A 21872-nucleotide genomic window follows, 5' to 3' on the forward strand; every position below is an offset into this window, starting at 1 on the left:
CAGCAGACCTGCTCAACCTAATGGCTTTGTTTGTGATGAACCACTCTGCCCATATGAAAATAAAAGAGCTCAGTTGAACTGATCTCAGTTATGCAGTTAACCACTTCTTTCCTTTAATGCAAAGCATGAGGCCAAACCAAAAACAACAGAATATTGGGTACCAGCCTCAACTGCCAAAAATAGAGGGTAGAGAGTGATTGATATGATTTCTTGTCCTTAACCATTTAATGTCCTTACAAAAAAACAACATTGAAACATTTGGAAGGATATTTTTATTATTTTTAAAAAAATAATAAAAAAGAGTAGCACTTTTTAAAAGAAATGTAACATAAAAAAGGTAAAGGGCAAATATTAACCATGTAAACTGTTTATATTGCTTGCAATTTAGGTGAAGCAAGCATGTGTAAAGCATTTTAATGTAAAATTGCTTAATTTTGCTGAATTAAATACAAGTAACAAAGTAAACGAGTAACAAAAATATGAACACCATACAAGGGTTAAAGCAGGTATATGAGTCCTTGTTCCCATACATTTCACCATTTGTCTTGAAGAAGTCAATGTTGGCTAGCTGACATTATAAGTAGCTCTGTCAGCATGGTTTCATACCACAACTGATCAAGATGACAAAGTGATTCTCTTTTTTTAGACTGCTTACAGTTGATACTGTAAAAGAGGGTTTTGATTGTGATGCAGAGAATGAGGTTTTAGAATGTGAATGTGTAAATTCAGAGTCTCACACTGAGTTTGAAGAGGAGAATAGTGCATGTAATACACACACTGTGAAACTCTGCCCCTTATGTGTGGTATAGTCTAGTATAAAAATGGCCAATGTGTTCAGTGGGGCTAATGTGTTGTTTAGACAGATGTTATGTGTAAACTGACATGACCAGGTTAAATTTCTAAGGAAATTTAAATAAATAATACACTATAGTTTTGGAAAAACTCCTTTTGTACATTTGCTAATTATTTTGTGTCTAAATTAAACAAAAATGAATGGCATTTCTATTCATAAATGTGATTTAACAAAGGTTAAGGGAACAAATTGAATTGAATTAGAATTCTATTCAATATTGTTTATATAGCATTTTTATAGCTTTTTACAACAGACGTTGTCACAAATCAGCTTTACAGAGAAAAACAGGTCTTATGAGCAGCACCAAAGAAATGCCAATTATTGTGGTGACAACAGTGACAAGGAAAAACTCAGCATGTGTGCTGTTTACAATACTTGAAATAGGGATGACGTAAACATCTGTATTTTAACAAAAAAAGTCCCAAAAATACAATGGGTACAGCATTTGACCCTGCAGAACTCCCTGTGTAACAAGCAAACAAAAAAAACATAGACCCTATAAGAGTTAATAACATTTAGTGACTCAAATTTTCTATAAACAGAAGCTAAAGGGTTAATAAGCAATTGTTGGGTTTTTTCCTTGCATATTTCAGGGCAGTTTACATGTGTTGCAAAAAAAATAAACAAATTAGCTGCTTTTTGCACATTTCCTCAAACCGCTGGTTAAATACCTTTAGTGGACGTGTGGATGTGGTTTTTCCGGAATGGTGCCAGAGTGTTTACTGAAAGCAGTGAAGCCCAAGGCACTGGACTGGTTAAACGTTCCATGGCTCAACATCTGGAGTGTTTCCCCTCATTTCATTCAGTGCGAGAGAGAGAGAGAGAGAGAGAGAGAGAGAGCATGGTGAAGGTGTAACAACATTAAAGCAGTAAAAGAAGAAAGGTACTGGTACTCTCACTGCCTCATATAAATCTCACAGGGGCACATGCTTATATCTTCATCATTCATCTCCTGCCTGAGCTTTAAGAAACTTTAAATCACACTCTTTCTTTTCATCATACTGTGAGTATAAAGTTACATGGGATCATGCAGACTTCTCGTAGTTTGTGTGTGTGGTACACGGGGTGTACACATGTTTGTGTGTGTGTGTGTATGAGAGGCTTGTTGTCATTCAACAGTGTGCAGTTCCAGTGCACCTCCTTGCAGATGTGAGACACTCCTCCCCCTGATTTTGTGCTGCTGTGGCACTGCAGTTGTTTCAAGCAGATCAGACACTTTATAGCAAGCGGTGTTGCCCGACACACACACTTATACACACACACAGATATACACACCTACACTGACTGACCTACACATATACACTCCCATGGAGTATTATCCTATCCTACTGCTTTGGACCTGCTTCTTGTTCCCAGGTAAGAGACAGAACACATGATATTATATAAGCGTCATATTTATGAACTTGATGTGAAAGTTTGTAAATAGTATTTTGTGGGTCCATCAAGCTGATCAAGAATTTAATGTATTAATAGATCTGAATGTATAGTAAAGTAAATGTAACGGCAGACAGGCTGCTCATACTGTATAGAGGATGGAATTATAGAGTGTGAATTATATAGCAGCAGGTTGCTGCAGTTCTGAAACTTTTACTGAAAGTGATGCAGTACAGATGTTTACAGATGCAGACAGAGCACAGAGGTTTGTTGTTGAAGTTATAAAATTAATTTGATCATTTTGTTTACTGTACACATATATATTTTCTTTTGCTCTTTCTTTTTTCACCTGACTTAAGAAGAGTAAATAGGGGTAAAATGTCACCTCAACAGTAATGTCAAACAAAAATGTCAGTTTAACAGTAGGACCAGTTGAACTGCTCAGTTTGTGGAATGTTTGAGCATCTATCAGTTATCTCTATTATTATTCGAACTTTTCACACTTTTAATCATATGCAAATTAGAATTTAGGACAGTATGGTGTCCCAAGACTTTGGCCATGGTGTGATTCATGGTGGGACACTGGAGACAGATAGATACTCACTTTGTGGGGGTTTAAAGGTTGAGCAATTAATGTTGAAACCATGTTTGAAATGAAATAGTTGTGAAAAGGTTAACAAAGTATAATAATTATTAAAATATATCAGAATGTTATTATATTTTGATCGTAAGAAATAAACAGTAAGTCCGTCTAATATGTATAATAATATCATCATTTATAATAATATCTAGTTTGTGAAGAAACTACTTTTGCTTCAAAATTAAGAACCTTTTCAGCATTCAGTGGTTGATTGTTGATAGTTCTGTATAGAAACATTCTCTTTACTAAACCCCTAATGGAGCATGCTATTTAAGAGTGTACAATGTCGAATAAAAGGGGAACACAATCAATAGTATATGTCAATCTATGTCAGTATTGATTTATCATTCAACATCAAAATCAGCATTGATTCAACTTTATTGTGACCTTGATGCAACTGTGAATGAACATTAAAATGCTGGCTGGAAATATGAAGTCATCAAAAAAAAAAAAACTGAAATATGTTACTGCTAATTGCTTTTTGTGCTTAATTTCCAAGTAGGGTTACTTTAAACTTGTATTACATTACTGACTACCGGTTTCCTGTTAAAAAATGTAACATGATCTAATCATAATATTTTAAATAAAGTAATCTGATTAATTTTACTTACTTTTGGATTACATATATTTGGGCCACATATTTATATAAAAGGGAAAAGAAAAATGAAACATATAAAAATCACATGAAACCATCTCACATACCAAACATTCTTATGTCCACATCAAACATTTTTGTACATCAAAGACAATGTAAAAAGACTTTAGAAAGTGAGATATGAAAAAAAAAGCATTTTATATGATTTATACTGGAATATTCAACACATTTTTTTTCTGACTGCAACAAACGGCTTAAAGCAGCAAGAATTTCAGCTTCATCTAAAGTGATCTAAATGGGTGTTTATGATTATGAAAGAAACTGAAAAATGTAAAAAATTGATTATTTGATAAAGTTTCATTATAAAAGATATATATTAGAAGCATTTCGGATCAATTATATTAGTAATAAAATATTAGGCAGAAACACACCTGCACACACCTTTAACCAAGTGTAAGAAAGATTTAACATTAGTTAAGAATGTTTCTAATAGTCCGCTTATAATACACCAGTCCTAGCTTCTCCATAAGAATTAAATAGTGGTTTTCTTACCTTTACACTTCTTGACATGCAGTTCATTGAACATTTGTTTTGAAGGAAAAATAAGAAAAAGTCACAAAGATCATTAACATCATTTCACCAACCTGCTCGTTACTTGATTAAAAACAAACATGGTTAGAGTAGCGACCTTTTTTAAGGTTGTAATATAATTTTCAATGTAACTATCATGTTTATGAGTTATTTAATACTTTTTGATACTTTTGTATCAATGATAAATTGTTCTTGCTAAAGTTGACGAAGGATTTTAACATATGTCCACTTAAAAGCTTTTAGGTTTTTTTTTTTATTCTGAAAACAGAGAAAACATCCAGTGGCATTTGGATCAGACATGTGAAAATCACATCTGGCTGGTCAGTTCACACTATGAAACTGATAGCTTAATGATAATGGCCAGACTGGAAGGTAAACACATTCTAAGCCTCAGGCTCATTACCCTAATCCTGGGTAAGGTAACGTAGCTTAGCTGGTGTACATGTGGAGGTCACACTGACACATTAATGGCAGTACTTAATCCAATAATGTCAAAAATATGGAAACATTTAACTTTAGCCAACTTAAACGGTTTGCTGTTAAAAACCAATGTGGTGCAGGTCACTGAAAAGTGAGTTTTTGAAAACTGCACTGGCTGGAGAACTAGAACTGTGATGTGTCATTAAAACTGATGTTCTTGAAGAAGCAGTAGCTCAATGATGCTTGTTTCTGATTTCAACACGCTGAAGAATTTACCACATTTCTCAAATCTTACATACAGGATCTAGGTAATTAAGGCCTTTGGGTACATGTAAGGCCTTTGGGTACATGTGAACATTCTAGGCTCATTCTAGAAATGAAATCTCCAGGGTGGTAGCTCTCCAGGACCAGAAATCAGCACCTCTTCTGTTCTTGGTTCCTATGTGATTTACATCACAATGTACTTACCTTTGTTGAATAGCCCACCTCCACTCTCGCACAGCTTTCTGAGATCCAGAAATTGTGTACTTTTTTCCCAACATATTTTGCCCCAATAAATCGCTTTTTACACCGTTATCCAGGCTCAAAGTAGCTCTTTGCCCGTGATGACAGACATATACTTACATAGACTCCACATAGCCTGCCTCCGCATCCTGTTACCCTCTCCGGATTCTAGCAAGGATGTGTGGAGCTTCTTTGAGCCTCAAAGGTGTAAAAAGCAATTTATTGTGGCAAAATATGCCCCAATACGGCGGTTGTATAGAGTTCTGGGCAAAAAGCACAAAATTACTGGATCTCAGAAAGCTGTAGAAGAATGGCGTTGTGCTATTCAACAAAGGTAAGTACTTTTTATCATGTTTTTCTCAATCCAAAGTCAATTTTACACCGGAGTTCTCCTTTAAAGTGTGTCCCCTTCACAGTATGTATGAACCAATGTTTTTACAGACATTGATGTGAACTTACTATGAAATTGTAAAGTTATTATTATTCTTTTTCATATTTGTCGTAATAGCGATAATCATACCATCTATTCTCCATGTGACTGTATACACTGAATGCATGTACAATTACACCTTTTATATTTTATGTTATACTTTCAAGCTATATATTTTAGATTCTTTTAAGTAAGCACCCTCCTGGCAACATCCTGGCATATTCTTAGTCAGCTTTATGAGGTAGAGTCACCTGGAAAGGCTTCCAGTTAACAGCTGTGATGAATTTTTAATTACTTCAATTTCTTATCCACTTAAAGTGGCAGTCCATATTATTTTGTCTCTAAACTGAAAGCAGAAGCATTTCTGAGTGGAGAAGGGATAAAATATTGTGTTTAATGGTATCAGTGTGCTGGAACGATCATCCCTGCTAAGCCTAATATATTTATTCTAAAAATGGTTTCGCTTTTTTGCGGTAGTTCTTCTGCATGTCTTTACGTACTTACGCCACACGTAGAGCCTCTAAAAGAGGATCTGGTGGAGCAATGGAGACTTCAGAAGAGGAACCTCAGAGCTCAGTAGCTTATTCACTCATTGTAAAACTAAAGTGTGCTTGGTGCAATTACCCATTCTCACCAGAGAGGGCCCTAAATCCCCCAAATTCCAAAATTTGCGCACATCAGCTTTAATGTGTTGGAGAGCATCATTTGTGTTGTGAAGAGATACAGCTGATATACAGTGAATTGCACTATTTGAATAATTCATATTATGGCAAGAACTACTCAACTAAGAAAAAAAAGTCAATCTAAAGAAAGAATTTTGAAAGTATTCTCAAATGCAGTCGCAAAGACCATCAAACATGTCATGATGAAACTGGCTTTCATCAGGAATGCTCCAGGAAAGGAAGACTAACAGTTACCTCTGTTAGCTACACATAACACGTTCTCTTTCTTCCAGAAATGCTGATGGTTAACCCAAGGCCTTGGTAAGACAGGTTATGTGGGGGTGGGCAGGAGGTGCAGTAGAGGTGTGTGCTTGCTGCTAATACACCTGACTGCTAATGAGCTGAATAAGGTGAATTGGTCATACCAGCAGAAAAGCTCAGTCTCTCTCTCTTTAACAGTTAAAGATTTGTGGTTCAGATTACGTAAAGCCTGTCAGTAATAAAACAAAATGAGGGCACGTCAGCCTCTGGATCCATGTGCTGTTAAAGGTTTTTTTTTCTGTTTATGTTGCCATAGCAACCAAAACTCTTGGACAGATCTCGGGTTGGCCACTTAATAAGGGTTTCAGCTTGTTGAAATAGGCACTGGTGTGCTGGATGCCCCACTGATACTGAAAATAAGCACTCAGGTTAAATATCAGTGGGTGTTCTTACTGAATGCTGTGCAGTTTGTTTTTGAGTTAACCTACCCAAACAGAGAGTGTTGGTATTTTCTTTGATTCGTTGTTGGAGACAAAACCCACCCATAATAAAATATCAACAGGAACTACTGCAGCTACTGCACTCTTCATAAAAATACAACATTCTTTATGCACCCTATTCTACCACGACAGTTTACAAGAGTGTATTTTCTTCTGAATTTGTAGAAGTAAATGCTGTGGATACTGACCATAAAGCAGAGGTCCTACCCATCCAAATAGCAAAGGTTTCTCCTGCATTTTATTAGGGAGTCCTTGATGCACAAAAAATTTGGTATGGCTATGGTTTTCTCAAAAAATATCAGTATTGACAGCATTTACTTTAACACAAATTTGAAAGAAATTAAACTCTTGAAAGTGGAAATAGCAGAATGGATGTTTTGGGTGGATGTTTTAAATTTAATGCCTTTAACCATAGATGCAGCTCCTATTCTTTGGACGGTGGTGTATGTAATTTTTTACACCTGCCTTGTTTGGTCCTGACTTTTTTATATATTTTTTTTATTTTGGTCCAAACTGAAGTAACAGTTGTGTAAAGGAAAAAGGGGAAAGACTGTGAACTACGGTTCAGACCAAAGAACCAGAATTCCGTATGGCCAAAAAAGGTGGTATGGGTTCGTGGCTTCGTGGTTCGTTAACCATGGTCCGCTTCGTCTGAAGTGTAAAAACACGTTTCTAGTTGAAAAGCAGTGACATGATATGCAGGCGTGTCACTCGGCAGTATGGACACAAACACTTACATTGTGAATTCATTTATTTACTGTGACAGAAGATTAAGCGTTATTTATAAACAAAAATACAGGAATTTAAGGAGAATCAAAAAGTCGATTGGATGTCGGCCCTTGCTTATGAATATTGTCCATTTAAAGATGGACAACAGTTAGAAGCTTTTTAAAATAATAAATACATTTTTACACTAATAACAGTCTTTGCAATGTCATATGTTACTTTACAACACGTGTTGTACCCTGCTGCAGGGTACCCTGCTGTAAAACGCCAAATCCACTGGAGATCCTATGTAAACCTAGTTACTTACACATAGAGGTGGGCAGTCCAGGTCTTTAACTACCCACATCTCCTTAAACAAAATAGCTAGCTAGCTAAGTAACTAGTTTAAACAGAAAACTTTGCTGGTGGTGTTCCATAGACAAATTCTAACCATTTGTTCCTCAGCTCTGAATTACTCGGCAAAGCATATAACACTGATGTGATATTCGCACAAATAGAGAAACAAACTGTCATTCTGTTCCTAGCGCTGTTAGCTCCTGTCTGACAAGACGGTGTCGCTGCCTGACTTCAGCTCTACCTGTAGGCGGTCACAAACCAAGGTGGACGAGGTCATAAATACTAATTCACGGGTTGACGTAGATATGGTGCTTTTCCTGATCGACTTGTTTTTCTGAACATTTTCTTTTACTACCCACTGCAGACAACAGAGTTTGAAAAACAGATTAAAGTGCAGCATCCATATACAACTCAGAGAGACCTATAGTATTTCACAAAGAACAAGAAAAAGTATATATTACCAAATAGTCTCTCACTATAGCTGATTTAAAAACCAAGATTGAAGTGGTTTGGTGAATATTGGGCAGTAGACTGTTCCATAGTCTTGGAGCATAAACTGCAAAGGCACGGTCACCTTTAAGCTTAAGATAAACCAACAGAACAGACAATAAATTCTGTGATGATGATCTCAGAGGATGCTGCGCAGCTGAGGGTGTAATCAGACTGGCAATTTAAGAGTGCTTCAAAAACCAATAAAATACTTTGAACTAATAAAAAACAAATAAAATACTTTGAACTGAACTGTATAATATAATTATAATAATAATTATTATTATAATATTGTATATATTATATTACTACTGTTATATAACATAGAAACAAAAAAGCAAACCAATATGACCTGCTTTTTGGTGTGATTTTAAGCTTTAGCACGACTATAAAAACAGAAACTAATCTGCTTCGTATTAAATGTGATTGCTTTTCAGGCTGCGTTTTTGTCTTATTTAAGAATATTTAAAGAAGCACATCATGTCAAGGACAATAAGCACACAGCATAAATCTCAAGAGATGATCATCTGGAATCATAAATAATGACATTTTATACTATGAAATTTGACATTTTTACATTTAAATCATCCAAAAATACCTATCAACACATCAGTGCAGCAGATGTGTCAACAAAAGAAAGAAAGAAAGAAAGAAAGAAAGGGTTTGGGTCTTCTTATGTTGCTTTTCCTCACAAACCGGTAAGGGCAGACATTTGGATGTTTGGGTGGATGTTTTAAATTTAGTGCCTTCAACCACAGATGCAGCTCTTTTTCTTTGGATGGTGGTGCATGTAGGGATGCTTTCACACCTTGCTTGGTCCGAACCAAAGTAACAGGTGTGAAAGGGGTGGTCTGGGTCTGGATCTACTAAACCATGGTCTGGTTTGTCTGCAGTGTGAAAGCACTATTCTAGCTGGATCGGACTTTAGGAACGAGAACCAAACCACAGGAAAAAAGAATTGGTGTTGTGCCAAAATATAACTCCCCTTTGTGTGCAGACGCATCACACAGCAGTATGGACCCAAACACTGCATTGGGAATTCATTTATTTACTGTAAAAGTAGATTAATCCTTATTTATTAACAGAAATAAAAGAAATCTGAGTATAACATTCTACACTCATTCTGCATTTTTGTTTTATCTAAAAATATTTGAAGGAACACATCATGTCAAGGACAATAACCACAAAGCATAAATCTAGACAGATGATCTTTTGGCAGCATAAATCATTTTATACTGTGATTTTGACATTTTTACCCTTATATCATCCAAAAATATCTATGAACACATGGTCCAAATAGCAATCAGAGAAAGTGAGATAAGGACACTTAAACAGGCCAGTGCAACAGATGTGTCGACAAGAGGGAGGGAGCGAGAGAGAAAGAAATAAAGAAAGTGATGGACAGGGAACAAGAGAGTCTGGGGTGATACATTTTTTTTAATCAAAATACCTCCCACAGCTGCATTCTCCGTCATCTAGTCAAATTGAACTAGTTAAAAGCAGAAAGCTACTCAAAACTCAGTATAGATTACAACATTAATTAGCTGATACACATACAGACAGTACTAGTCTAGCACCTCGCCTTTAATATAAACACACAGACTGACCAACAGCACCACGTCTAGCCTCGCCTACACCATGATCTTCTGGCAGCATAAATCATTTTATACTGTGATTTTGACATTTTTACCTTTTTTATCATCCAAAAATATCTATCAGACAAAGTGAGATGAGGACACTTAAACAGGCCAGTGCAGCAGATGTGTCGACAAGAGGGAGGGAGTGAGAGAGAAAGAAATACAGAAAGAGATGGACAGACAGGAAGAGAAAGAGACAGATAAAAAAAAAGATTCCAGATGAAAGGTTAAGATGAAGAATCATCTTGACCCATTTGTGTCTTTTTTTATCAGAGGATGGACAGTTCATCTGTTCCATCCATTTATGCATTTCACAGTTTCCTGCTGGGGAAATTAAAGTTGAAAAGCAATATGACATCATTACTGCAATATGGCATTTTTTGCCTCACTTGGCAGTAGTAGAAAAGTCTTCCTGCTCTCATTGGACTGACCTTTGCAGATAAATATTTAAATTGAAACCAGACTTCATATGAACTCAGTGTCTCGGGATAAAACTTAAAAAACTTAGCTGTCCCTGTCTATAGAAACAGAATGATTAGGTCATTATAATCCAAAGCTGACCGTTCAGTTGACAGTACCTCTTAAAACTGCCACAGAGCCGCTCTTATTTGGGAGATAGGTCATTCTCAATATTCAGGTGGTGTGTTAGTGGTGTGTGTTGTGCTGTTTCTGTTTTCTGTTTCTGCACAGACTGTTTCTGCGTTCGTCTTCCTCTAGTTCAATCAGATATGTCTGGTTTGTGGACTGTTCTCAGGCCAGCAGTGACACTGAGGTGTTTATAAACTCCACCACCACCCAAATAATGGCTGCTCTGTGTTGGTCCTGTGGGGTTGTCTCTATTGAAGAACTTTAGGGAAGGGAGGTTGATGAAGTATTCTTGGAAATAGAAAGACTGCAGACTAAAATTATACTGTACAACTACAAAGTACCTCTTAATACTTAATAGTGGAACTAGTAGATGGACAATGATTGTATGAATAAGAATGCGTGTGAATCTAAAGTGTAGATAGATATTTAGGATCAAATCAATGGATTTAACAAAAAAATATTGGATTAAAGTAATTCCTACCAATTCCTACCATTTTGCACATAGTCCCTTTTTACAGGCTTAGAAGTAATTGGACAAACATGTATAATTATAAATAAGAGGATTTGTTTTTATACCTGGCTGCTGGTTTAATAAAGAAATTGCAGTCTGTTGACATTCTCTGCCAGGTCTTTACTGGAACTATTTTCACTTGGTGCTAGTTTATGGGTCTTAGGTGACAAAATCCACCATTTAAGAGCATTCCATTTTTTTCCCTTAATATGGTATTGACCATTGAGTTTTGAGTTTTGCTGCATTTTGCTAAATCTGAGTAGAAGTATAGCACTATACACTTTCAATAGCAGTAGCAGCATAAATAAACACCAATAAATGCAGTTTTATGTTTTTATGTGTTACCAGTGGGATAATATTGTGTATTTTGTTTTTGTGTGTGTGTGTTTTTGAGCTCACTGGTATTGTCTTTTTTTTAATATTGTGTAAAATTAATAACTTGGCCGCATGAAGTTGTTTTATTTTCCATTTAATTATAGCCTCCTTCATTTGCATTGGCTTCTCTTTAATCCTCATACTGAGTGTTCCCAGGAAGCGCTAATGCAAATTTACCACAAAAGGAACCGAAACCAGACCTTTCATTTTCTTAATTTTTCATGAAATGATAAAAGAACAGGCCCCACCTGGCCATAAAAACTGCTTATCAGCCAATTTATGCTTTTTGTGTTATGCTTTGATAACTGTCCAATTGGGATTAATCATGATTTTGATTATTAGATTACACTGATTTTCTGTTCATTTTTCAATGGCTGTTATTGATGTTCATTTCTTCTTCTTCTTTTTCTTTCGGCTTTTCCCTTTTCAGGGGTTGCCACAGCAAGTCATCTTCCTCCATCTCCCTATGTCTTCTATGTCCTCTGTCCTCACACCAGCTACCTCCATGTCCTCTCTAACTGCATCCATATATCTCCTCTTTGGTCTTCCTCTTTGTCTTTTCCCTCTCAGCTGCATGTCTAAAAAATTTCTACCAATATACCCACATAATTATCACATAACTTTGATTTGTTATGCATTCTGGTTATTAAGCTTTTTTATTAATTTCTAAACAACCTGATGCATGATTGTGTGATGCAAATACACTAAAAAAGTGTTTTATTTATCTATTTAAAGGGAACAGGGACTGCTTCAGTATTGACACGAAGAATGCCCAGATTATCCGAGGTCCAAAAGAGGCTCAGTTTGGATACACAGTACAGCAACATGAGGCTCTTGGTCAGAAATGGTATGTCATTCTTCTTCATTTGTCTAAGTAATGTGTCAAAGATGCTCAACAGTCATGCTGTTAGACAAATTCTGGCATCCAGCTTTCCATCTCTTTATTTTGTAAGTCAGATCAAGTTTATACATTCAATAGATATTTCTCTCAGCTCTCTAAGCATTATAAATTCCTAATTTACCCAAACTGGCAACATTGTCTTTCCTAGAGTTCTATCAACAAGCCATCTCAAGGGATAACTTGAGAATTCCCACATCTACATATGATGTGAGGTATTATCTTGTAAGTAAGGTTGTACACTGGCCAGTGTGCTCATGGCAAGGTGGCATGAATTATCAGAGCTTGTGCAAGGCCAGATGGATGGTGCGGATGAAATTGTGCAGATACAGTATTTAACAGTAATAGAAGGCATTACCTCCATCAGTGGACAGTGCACTGATGCAAGCGACTTTGTTAAACATCATATCAAATACCAATGCAGAAGCTCCTCACACACATTTCCTGTATTTCATAGCAAACTTTTTTCTTTACTTTCTTGGTACATTCCTATAACATTTGGCATTTCAGTGAAACATCTATTTAAATAATTATTTTAATTAGTGTGAAAGTTTTTTTGCAGCGCTACAGTAAGAGATGTCTACCCGCGAAACATTCTTTAAGGCTCAGAAAATAAAAACTACTGACACAAAGAATTGAATGAATTAATTAGATAAATACAGAAGCAGAATAAACTGCAATAAAAAAAAACATATTTTATATTAAATGAACTCAAACGTGTTAAGGATCTTGAACTGTGTTCAATGAGGGTTTGAACTGTGTAGAAATACATTGGATTGCTGTATTATTACACATCTTTTCTGACTGACAGCTGGAAAAATAAAAAGAGATGGAATGAAACAGGTCATATTAAGTTTATACTCCTAAATTTCTCTATGTGCTTTCTTTAATTCAAATCAGGAGCACCAGTGTTACGTGGCACAAAGCTTAGAGTAGGACCCTGTATAAAGTTGTGTAAAGTGTTGACCTAACAGCACCCAATGTATTCTTTGAGTTTTTCCTCATGAAGAGAATGGCTGTAAAGATGCAGTTCTGTGATATACTGTATATTGATCCTTCAGGAAAAAAATACCTAATCTAATCTCTAATTTATTGTCCAGTAAAGTTAAGAATGTAAAGAATATTGTTCATATGTTTGTCCTTATTCAGGACACAGTTCTCAAGTAGTGAAAGGACAAGCTCTGAAAGAAGAATCACTTCTCTATTTCACAGAGCTGTTTCTGTGATTTGTATTTAGTCCCAGAAGCTGTCTGCTGGCAGCCTTAGAGTCTGTGTTCTGCCTAGCGGGATTCTTCTGAGCAGTCAATCATATTTCAAATCTCTTCGTCTATTCATCATTTCTGAACACAAATCAATGTTGCACACCAAGTTTTGGAACTTTTTAAAGTCCTTCTTTTTCAGAAACTAAAAAAAGACAGGCACACCAGATCTCAATAGGATACCATACCAGTCATAGGACAGCAGTATATAAATTGATCATACATATATATATACCTGTATAAGTTATAAGGTACTATCTTGTGAGTGTACTTGATGTGAATAATCGGTGCTTGTGCGAGGCCTGGTAGTGGGTGCCAGATGGATGGGACATTCCATTCCAAACTGTGTGAGCATTTAACATTCCTCAATCCACAGTGTCAAGCGTTTACTGGGAATACATAATACAAGGCTAATGTTACCACCCACAGTGGACAGTTCAGTGAGTGGTAATGATCGTGCCTGGTGGTGTCTGCCTAGAGATGACTGTACAAATAGAAAAACAACTTAGTACAGTGTTATTTAGCTTCCAGGAGACATCATTGTAAAACCTACACAAAACTTACATTTTATCCCTATGCCTTTTTTAAAACATCGATGACTATACATCAGCTAGAATCAGGGCGATTCTAGGATAAGAATGTCAATGATTTTGAGGAGAGTTACCCAGGAGGGGTGAGTGGGTCATATCAGAAGAAATAGAATTATTTAGATTCAAAATAAGACACACAAACTATTATGTACTGGAGACAGGTGTGTTACTTTCATTTTAAACATCTTTTCAGCAAATAAGAATATCCTTATTTTTTTTCATTTTCTAGTCTAATTTAAATAGATAAAAGCAGAAAGCTACTCAAAACTCAGTATAGATAACAACATAAATTAGCTGATACACATACAGACAGTACTAGTCTAGCACCTCACCTTTACCTGTAATATAAACACACAGACCGACCAGCATCAACACAGCCAGCTTCTCTCACTCCAGTTTAACCAGTGTTAGCTTACTAAACAAAAAAAAAAAAACTGAATAAAGAATAATATTAAGAGCTGCTTAAATATGATTTGAACAATTTAGCTTATCAGTGACAAACTTTAGTTTAAAAAGTCAAACAAAGAAACCAAAAGATGCTTTCACTTTTAGGGGTGCTCATACTCCTTTTAGGGGTGTTTAAAATTTAAAAGGGCTATTAACACCCCTCACTAGAAGATAAACATTTTTCAATCCTTTATCCTTCGCTCCGTGTTGTCACCATCCAGCTGCTATCTGTGCAGACTGAGAAATCCAATAAAACTCTGGTTAAATGGATACATTCACTGCAAAAAAATAAAATAAAATAATAATAATAATAATAATAATAATAAATTCAAAGCTAAAATGTATTATATTAGTGTATATTTCTTACACTCAATCTAAACAAAAAATTGCATAATATTATTTGTATGACTATGTAAATTTCAACTGTAGAAATCTGATTATAATGAGATTATGAAGTGCATGAAAACACTCCCGTACTCCATGATAAATTGAATGGTTTTCTAAGAGTCACACTGTGATGACAGAATACCTTTTAAAATTGTGAGTCAGCTCCACCCAGCGCACACACAAATAGGTACGCACCACTTAATGTGTTCAATTACTACAATTAATGCAACTCCACACAACACAAGCTGGATACTACTTCCTGTTTTCGAGCCTGAGGTTTGTCATTCATGACGGTAACACACAGTCCTTCCACACTGTGAAATGCTTTTGGCCTTTGAAGTCTGCAGGTAAACAAGTGGAAAGTATTTGCCCTTGTCTAGCAACCTGTCTGATAGCCTCGCACAGCAGTAGCGGCTTCTGGAAAGCATGTGTTGTGGTTTGTTATTCCTTAGCCCCCCGCTGTGCATCTCATCATAGTACAACTTAACACAGTGGCGGAAAGCAAAGCTCCTGGTATGTGATGCTCCAGGAATGTGAATGACTCTGTAGTCGGCCAGCAGAGTCAGGAATCTTATTTTTCTTTTTGCAGTTTGAAAGAGCCTAGAAAATCTCATCAGTTCAGTAGTGCACGCTCCCGAAGCCATATGTGGTATTGTAATTTAACATATTTGGTGTCTGATGAATCAGGAATGAAACAGAATGATACAGTTCCCCTGAGGAAATGAGTTTCTGATATTTTATTTATTATTTACTAAAAATGAACCATTCATAATGACTGGCTTTTTTTCTCGTAAATGTGATTATTTGGCTTACGGCCAGTAACCTGAATGCCAAAAATTCACGGATAATCTGTTTTTTGTGTGGTTTCCTTTCTCCTTTCGACTAATTCATCATCCTTTGCTTCCAGTGAAGTTGCGTAGCTGCTCTTGTACTCATGAAATACTCATCACAGTGGAATGACTCGTGGGAACAATGTCTCAACCAGGTGATCCAAAATGTCAAAGTAATCAGATTCATGAATCAAATAGCAGTTCATCTGTCTCGCCAGGTTCACAGAGGCGAAGTCAAGTGTTCTCTGTCGGGAATCAGGGATAATATACACCATTATATAGTGTGAAAATGAAGATATAGAAAAAAACTGTACAGACAAGTTAAGTAAGATGTAGGAAATACATTATAGATTCGTATTGGTAGAGTTGATGCACCAATATAGATAAACAAGTTTATTAAACATGGGTGGTAAGTTTGACTAAGTTATTGTCATCCATATTTTGTTATCTGACAACAATCTAGACTACAAAGTACTTTTTTTATATATTGTAAGCACACTGGTAGAAACACCATATAAACAAAACTATTGTAATGTCTACTAAATCATTGTTTCTTCTGAAATAAAGAGCATTAAAATTGTTTATACTGCATTTGTTGGAGTAACTGTTGGTGTCTCTAATGTGCAAGAAAGTCTGTTTGGTAGTTTAATGAGGTCAGGATGTTAGAAAATTGCCAACCCCTTCTCATCCATAATTTCTCAATTCATCATAGACATTAAAATGCAGATAGCATCTACACTGTAAGCCTGGATAAGTTTGAATACCTTAAATATTTTAAGGAAACTGATTGCCTCGAACTTTATTATTTAAAATTACTCGACATATAAAACCTATAGATTTACCTAAGGTAGACTGGTGGAGAATGACTACACACCAACGATGTTGTACACCCAGTACCAAAAGCCAATTGAAGATCTCATTTGTGCTGATATGGCTCCGAGTGGTCCAGTGGACTAAGGTGCTGCCACTATGATCAGGAGATCGTGGGTTCGAATCCCGTTCATGTAGCTTGGCATGAGCTGCCGGAGCCCTTAGGGAGCACAATTGGCTTTGCTCTCTCTGGGTGGGTAGATGGCGCTCTTTTCCCACATCACTCCAAAGTGTGATGTCGATCAGCGCAAGGCATCTGTGAGCGGATGTATCAGAACCGAATCACTGCACACTGGCTACTTGGCATTAGCAGCAGATGGAAAAGAGGCGGTGACTGACTTCAAATTTGTTGAAGGAGGCATGTGCTAGTGTTCACCCTTCTGGTATGTTTACAGTATACTTTTAATAATTTTCTGTTTAGTGTGGACTGTGCTGATTTGAAATGGAAAGTTCTAAGGTCATAGGCTTTATCTGCCTTTTCTTTCTAACCTTCTTGTGCCAATAACCTGCTAAGAGATCTGTATTGCTCCACAATTATTTTGTAAGGTCAGTCCAGATAAGTAATGAGATAATTGGGAGAATTTTCATTGGGTTAATTTTATCTGTGACAAAGAAATGTTGTTTACATAGACACACAGTGCATATATCCAATTTTTAAAGCATTGAGTCTCTAGCAGTACAATATTTATTATGTCTTAGCAGAGCAAAAGCTTATGTATATTGTTGCCTGTTGGTTGTTATGTTGCATAATGGCATGAGGATTTGTCTGGGTCACAGTGTTCACAGCAATTCTGTCTAGTTTTTTTTCAGTCTTTTGTGTAAATCTTCATTCTAGCACCTGTTACTGACCTCTAGTCTATCACTCATATTATCTGAATCTGAATTGTGCACTAGTTTTTATTTAGGTAAGAAATATTTTAATAGGAATGAGTAACAGACCTTCACTTAGTGGAAATATCCTTCTGGATAGAGCAAATTTCCACTCTTTGAGCCAAGTAGCTGGAAAAGTACATTCTTATGAAGAAGAAAACGGGAAATACCTTGTGGAGATGTCACAGATGGAGAGTGTAGGATTACTTCTTATTTAAACTGCCTGAATTGACTTAGTTTCATTGTTACAATTAAATATCTGATGTGGAGGAGAAATATTCCAGGGCTTTGCTATGAAGCCTGAAATAAGAGTACCTTGTACCGTGGAGATGTTGATTTCCTACATATTCCTACACATAAAAAATGAATTCATAGTTATTTATATGTACTTATACTAGATATATTAACACAGTTACATACAATTGAATTCAAACCATACTAAAATATCTCTGTACCGCCTTATAATCTGGTGAACCTTATGTATGAAATCTACCAGTCAGGTATTAAAGAGCATTAAAGCCACGCCACTGAAGTGCAGTGTTTAAAGCATGAGCATTAGCCGCTTACCACAGTGCTTACCACTAGCTCTTTTTCCATTTAGATGTGAGTATATCGAACTGTAGTCTGTGTGTTTGCCATGTTAAATCAAGCAACACGGTCTAACCCAATATCTGATCACGCCCTGGGTTACCGAAACACTCAGGATTTCTCAGTCCAGTACTATCGGGTGGCATTTACGCCCTGCTAGGTCTGCGGGTGCTGCTGCACCCAGCCTTAGTGCTGGAGAAACTGAAAACTCACCCTTAGACAACATATTGGAAATCTGAGCTTACTGTAAAAAAACAGGAGCACTTTACAACCCCAAATATTTTTTTTTTTTGAGAAAATCTGTGCTCATTTGACTTTAAAAGAAAATCTTTTTTTTTTTTTTAAGAATTACAGTTTCGTTTACTAAGGCGCTTCCCCCAGCTTTCCCATTAGAAGGGAAACATGGTGATACCCTTGCTCACTTCAATGTAGGCATCCTTACTAGTGTTGCTTAATGCACCTCATAATCCGTTGTGCCATTATGTTTGAAAATAGATCCGAATATTTTGTTCATTTGTATTGCACTTCATAATTCAGTGCACCTTATAGTCTGACAAATGCGGTAAAAATACGTTTTTCTAACATATTATCCATCGACAAATATAATTTTCTGTTTATAAACAACAATGATGAATTATCAATTAAAATGTAAGAAGATGCGTATCAAGGAAAATACTCCTAATAGAGTGAATTAATGTACATTAAACCATCCCTTATATGTGGTAACACTGAGGCTACACAAAATGAATGCACAACTGCTTTTTTATTGTTTCTTCTGAAATTAAGAGTATTAAAAAATAGTTTATCCTGCATTAGTTTGATTAACTGTCTCTACTGTCCAGGAAATGCTTTCTACTGGATTTTGGAGCACTGCTGTGAGGATTTAGTGATCATCTTTCCACCTCATTTCCAACTATCAAAGTCATCCCCAACTCTCCATCTCACAGTTCTACTGCTTCAAAGCTCATTGCTGGGGGCTTTATACCCCTTTCGCCCATGCTTGCCATTAGACATCATGCCAATAGGGTCATATTTATCTATTCTTTTGAATATACTTCTCTACAGGTACATAAACAAGCTATGTAAGTGTGATATATATATATACATATATATATATATATATTTTTTTTTTGGATATATACAGTACTGTATATTTGTACATGCTGTATACTAGAAATATTGTGTATGTACTCACCAGCATATAACTGTAAGGAATGGATATTTGGTGTAATAGAAACCACTGCCAAACTTGCTAAAGGAAATGTTAAATATGTGAAATGTTTGGGACAAATTTCAAGTTTTAAATTGCTTGGTCATTGGCTTGGTCACATTTACATACCGAAAGCAAATTCTGTTCTTTGGGAACTGGGGTGCTAACAGCACGCTAGAAAAGCTGGCGAGTTCCTCCTCTATAAAAACCACATGGATGTGAACGAGAAGTGGCAGGGGAGCTTTCCAGAGGAATGTAAACAACCACATATATCCATCACACAGGCCAAAGGGCTAAAGCACAGGAATGTGGTTTGTTTTTGCTGGTATGAACATGAGCAGTAGTAATGCTTTCAACAGTGGCACTCTGCTCCTGATATTCTGTCTTCAGTCTGTGATGCTTTGCTAATGTTGTGCATTAAACAGCTTTTATTACTCCTTAAATGACTCTGCACATTTTTGCCTGATGCTGATGGTGTTCAACCTGGCTCAGTAAATTTCCACTGAAACTGGCAGGCAGACTCAGTCCTAGGTATTATTAATAATTATTAAGACGTATTTTACATTAACATCATTTAGCAGACACTCTTACTTGAAGCAACTCACAAAAAGGACTGGGGTAATTTTCTATTTTATGGGGGTCCTCTGTGATTTTATTATTTATGACCATGAATGTATTTTTCACAGACGTCCTCTGAGAAAATTACAGAATGAATTACCTACTGTTTTTTCCTGAAGTCTGTGGTCCTCTGGTATTTTTAGTCTCGTCCGGACTCACATCTCTGGCTTTTGTTACCTCATGTTTGATAAAATAGCTATTTGTCCACTGCCACGCACCGTAATTACACTTTGGGCACACATTTGCATGGAGATCCACATAAACAAAATAGCGAGTGGAAATGGAGGAGCTACTGAACTTGATGTCATGTGACCTAAAAAAAGCCAAAAAAACTCACTGCTCATCCTATTTTTTCAATTGCAGTTCGGATGCAAGAGTTTTATCACTGAGTAGAAGTGTAAAATATTTTTCACAGACGTTCTCCCAAGGAACTAATCCCATCCAGATAGTGCTTTAGTTGTCCACACTGTAAAATATTTTAAAGTAAGTGAGTCAATTTAACATTGTTTAATCAGAAGTAGGCCTGTCATGATAGTTATGTGATCAACTTATCTTTCCAATTGTTGGACATGAGCTTAATCATGTTTGATGACCATTATATTTCCAATTGTGTTTTTCCTACCAAGAAGAGTCTATTCACATAAATGAGCCACTGTCTCGACTGGTAATAATTGCGTTATTATACAACTGCATTATCATTATATGGTACTATGGAGGGCTAAAGTGTTGTTGTATAATTAAATTGTCCATTGTGGATGGAGACTGCCTTCTAACACATGTATTTCTGGTGTACATACGTGAAACTGTGGAGTATGGAATGTAAAATGCCTGTTTAATCTGGTACGCACTATCAGGCCTCGCTCAAATTCCTATTGCCTTGCCATGAGCACGTTTTCACGTGTTCAGCATCCCTCACAGGATAGCACCTCGCAACTTAAACAGGTGTGGGCATTCCCAAGCCACTTCCTGAGGTATTCATTGTATGTACTGGCATTCTATCACTTTTGGCATGTTGGTGTATAAGGTAGTAGTAGCATTTTTTTATGATCTAAGTTATGGTGTGTACTTGAAATCTAGCCTGTTTACTCAGCCATTTGAAACCCTGTCCACTGATAAAACTCTGTCATTGGTTTGGATGAACTGTCTCATAGTCATGTATTGTTTTTGTGTTGTTGTAGGCTTCTGGTTGGAGCTCCGTTTGAGAAGACTGGTGAAAATCAGACTGGTGACGTGTACAGGTGTCCACTGGAAAGCAGAACTAATGCAAAATGTTCACGACTGAATTTAGGTACCTCCTCAAATTTCTGATGAAAGATCAGTTTTTTTCTAATTTCTAATTTCTTTATTTCTGCTATTCTAAAATATTGTCTCTGTTTTTTTTTCTTTCTTTGGATATTTGTTTAAAGGGGAAATATCCCTGAAGAATGTAATAGAACGCAAGGACAAAATGAATCTGGGGATGTCCCTGGCCTCCAACCCGAAGGATAACAGTTTTGTGGTAAATGTGGTTCATATAATAGCCCTAGACATCTGGATTTACGTCTAACTAAGTCTTCAGTAAGATAAGACACAATGTTTTCTCTGTGTGTGTGTTATGTGCTGTTCTTTTCCAGGCTTGTGGTCCATTATGGTCGTATGAATGCGGCAGTTCCTTGTACAGTACAGGAATCTGTTCCAGAGTGGACAGCAGTTTTAACTTTACGCGCAGTATCGCTCCAGCCTTTCAGAGTAAAGTTCAGTTTTATTTTCTCATTTCATGTTCAATATACTGCTTCGCCTATTGATTACATGTGTTTTTTGTGTATTTATTGTA

At 36.3% G+C, this 21872-nt stretch overlaps 1 protein-coding gene across 1 annotated transcript in view; it reads left to right on the top strand.

The window, feature by feature from the left end:
- The first annotated feature begins 1981 nt into the window (after window positions 1-1981).
- itga11b (integrin, alpha 11b) overlaps window positions 1982-21872 on the top strand; it is a 65629-nt gene continuing 45738 nt past the window's right edge. The window contains exons 1-5 of the mRNA XM_007231189.4: window positions 1982-2209; window positions 12228-12339; window positions 21238-21347; window positions 21466-21557; window positions 21673-21787. Of these exons, the coding sequence (XP_007231251.3) occupies window positions 2161-2209; window positions 12228-12339; window positions 21238-21347; window positions 21466-21557; window positions 21673-21787 (478 nt within the window). The 5' untranslated portion in view covers window positions 1982-2160. The remainder of the gene's footprint in view (window positions 2210-12227; window positions 12340-21237; window positions 21348-21465; window positions 21558-21672; window positions 21788-21872) is intronic.

Source organism: Astyanax mexicanus, chromosome 2, assembly GCF_023375975.1.
Source record: "Astyanax mexicanus isolate ESR-SI-001 chromosome 2, AstMex3_surface, whole genome shotgun sequence".
NCBI classification, from domain to species: Eukaryota; Metazoa; Chordata; class Actinopteri; order Characiformes; family Acestrorhamphidae; genus Astyanax; species Astyanax mexicanus.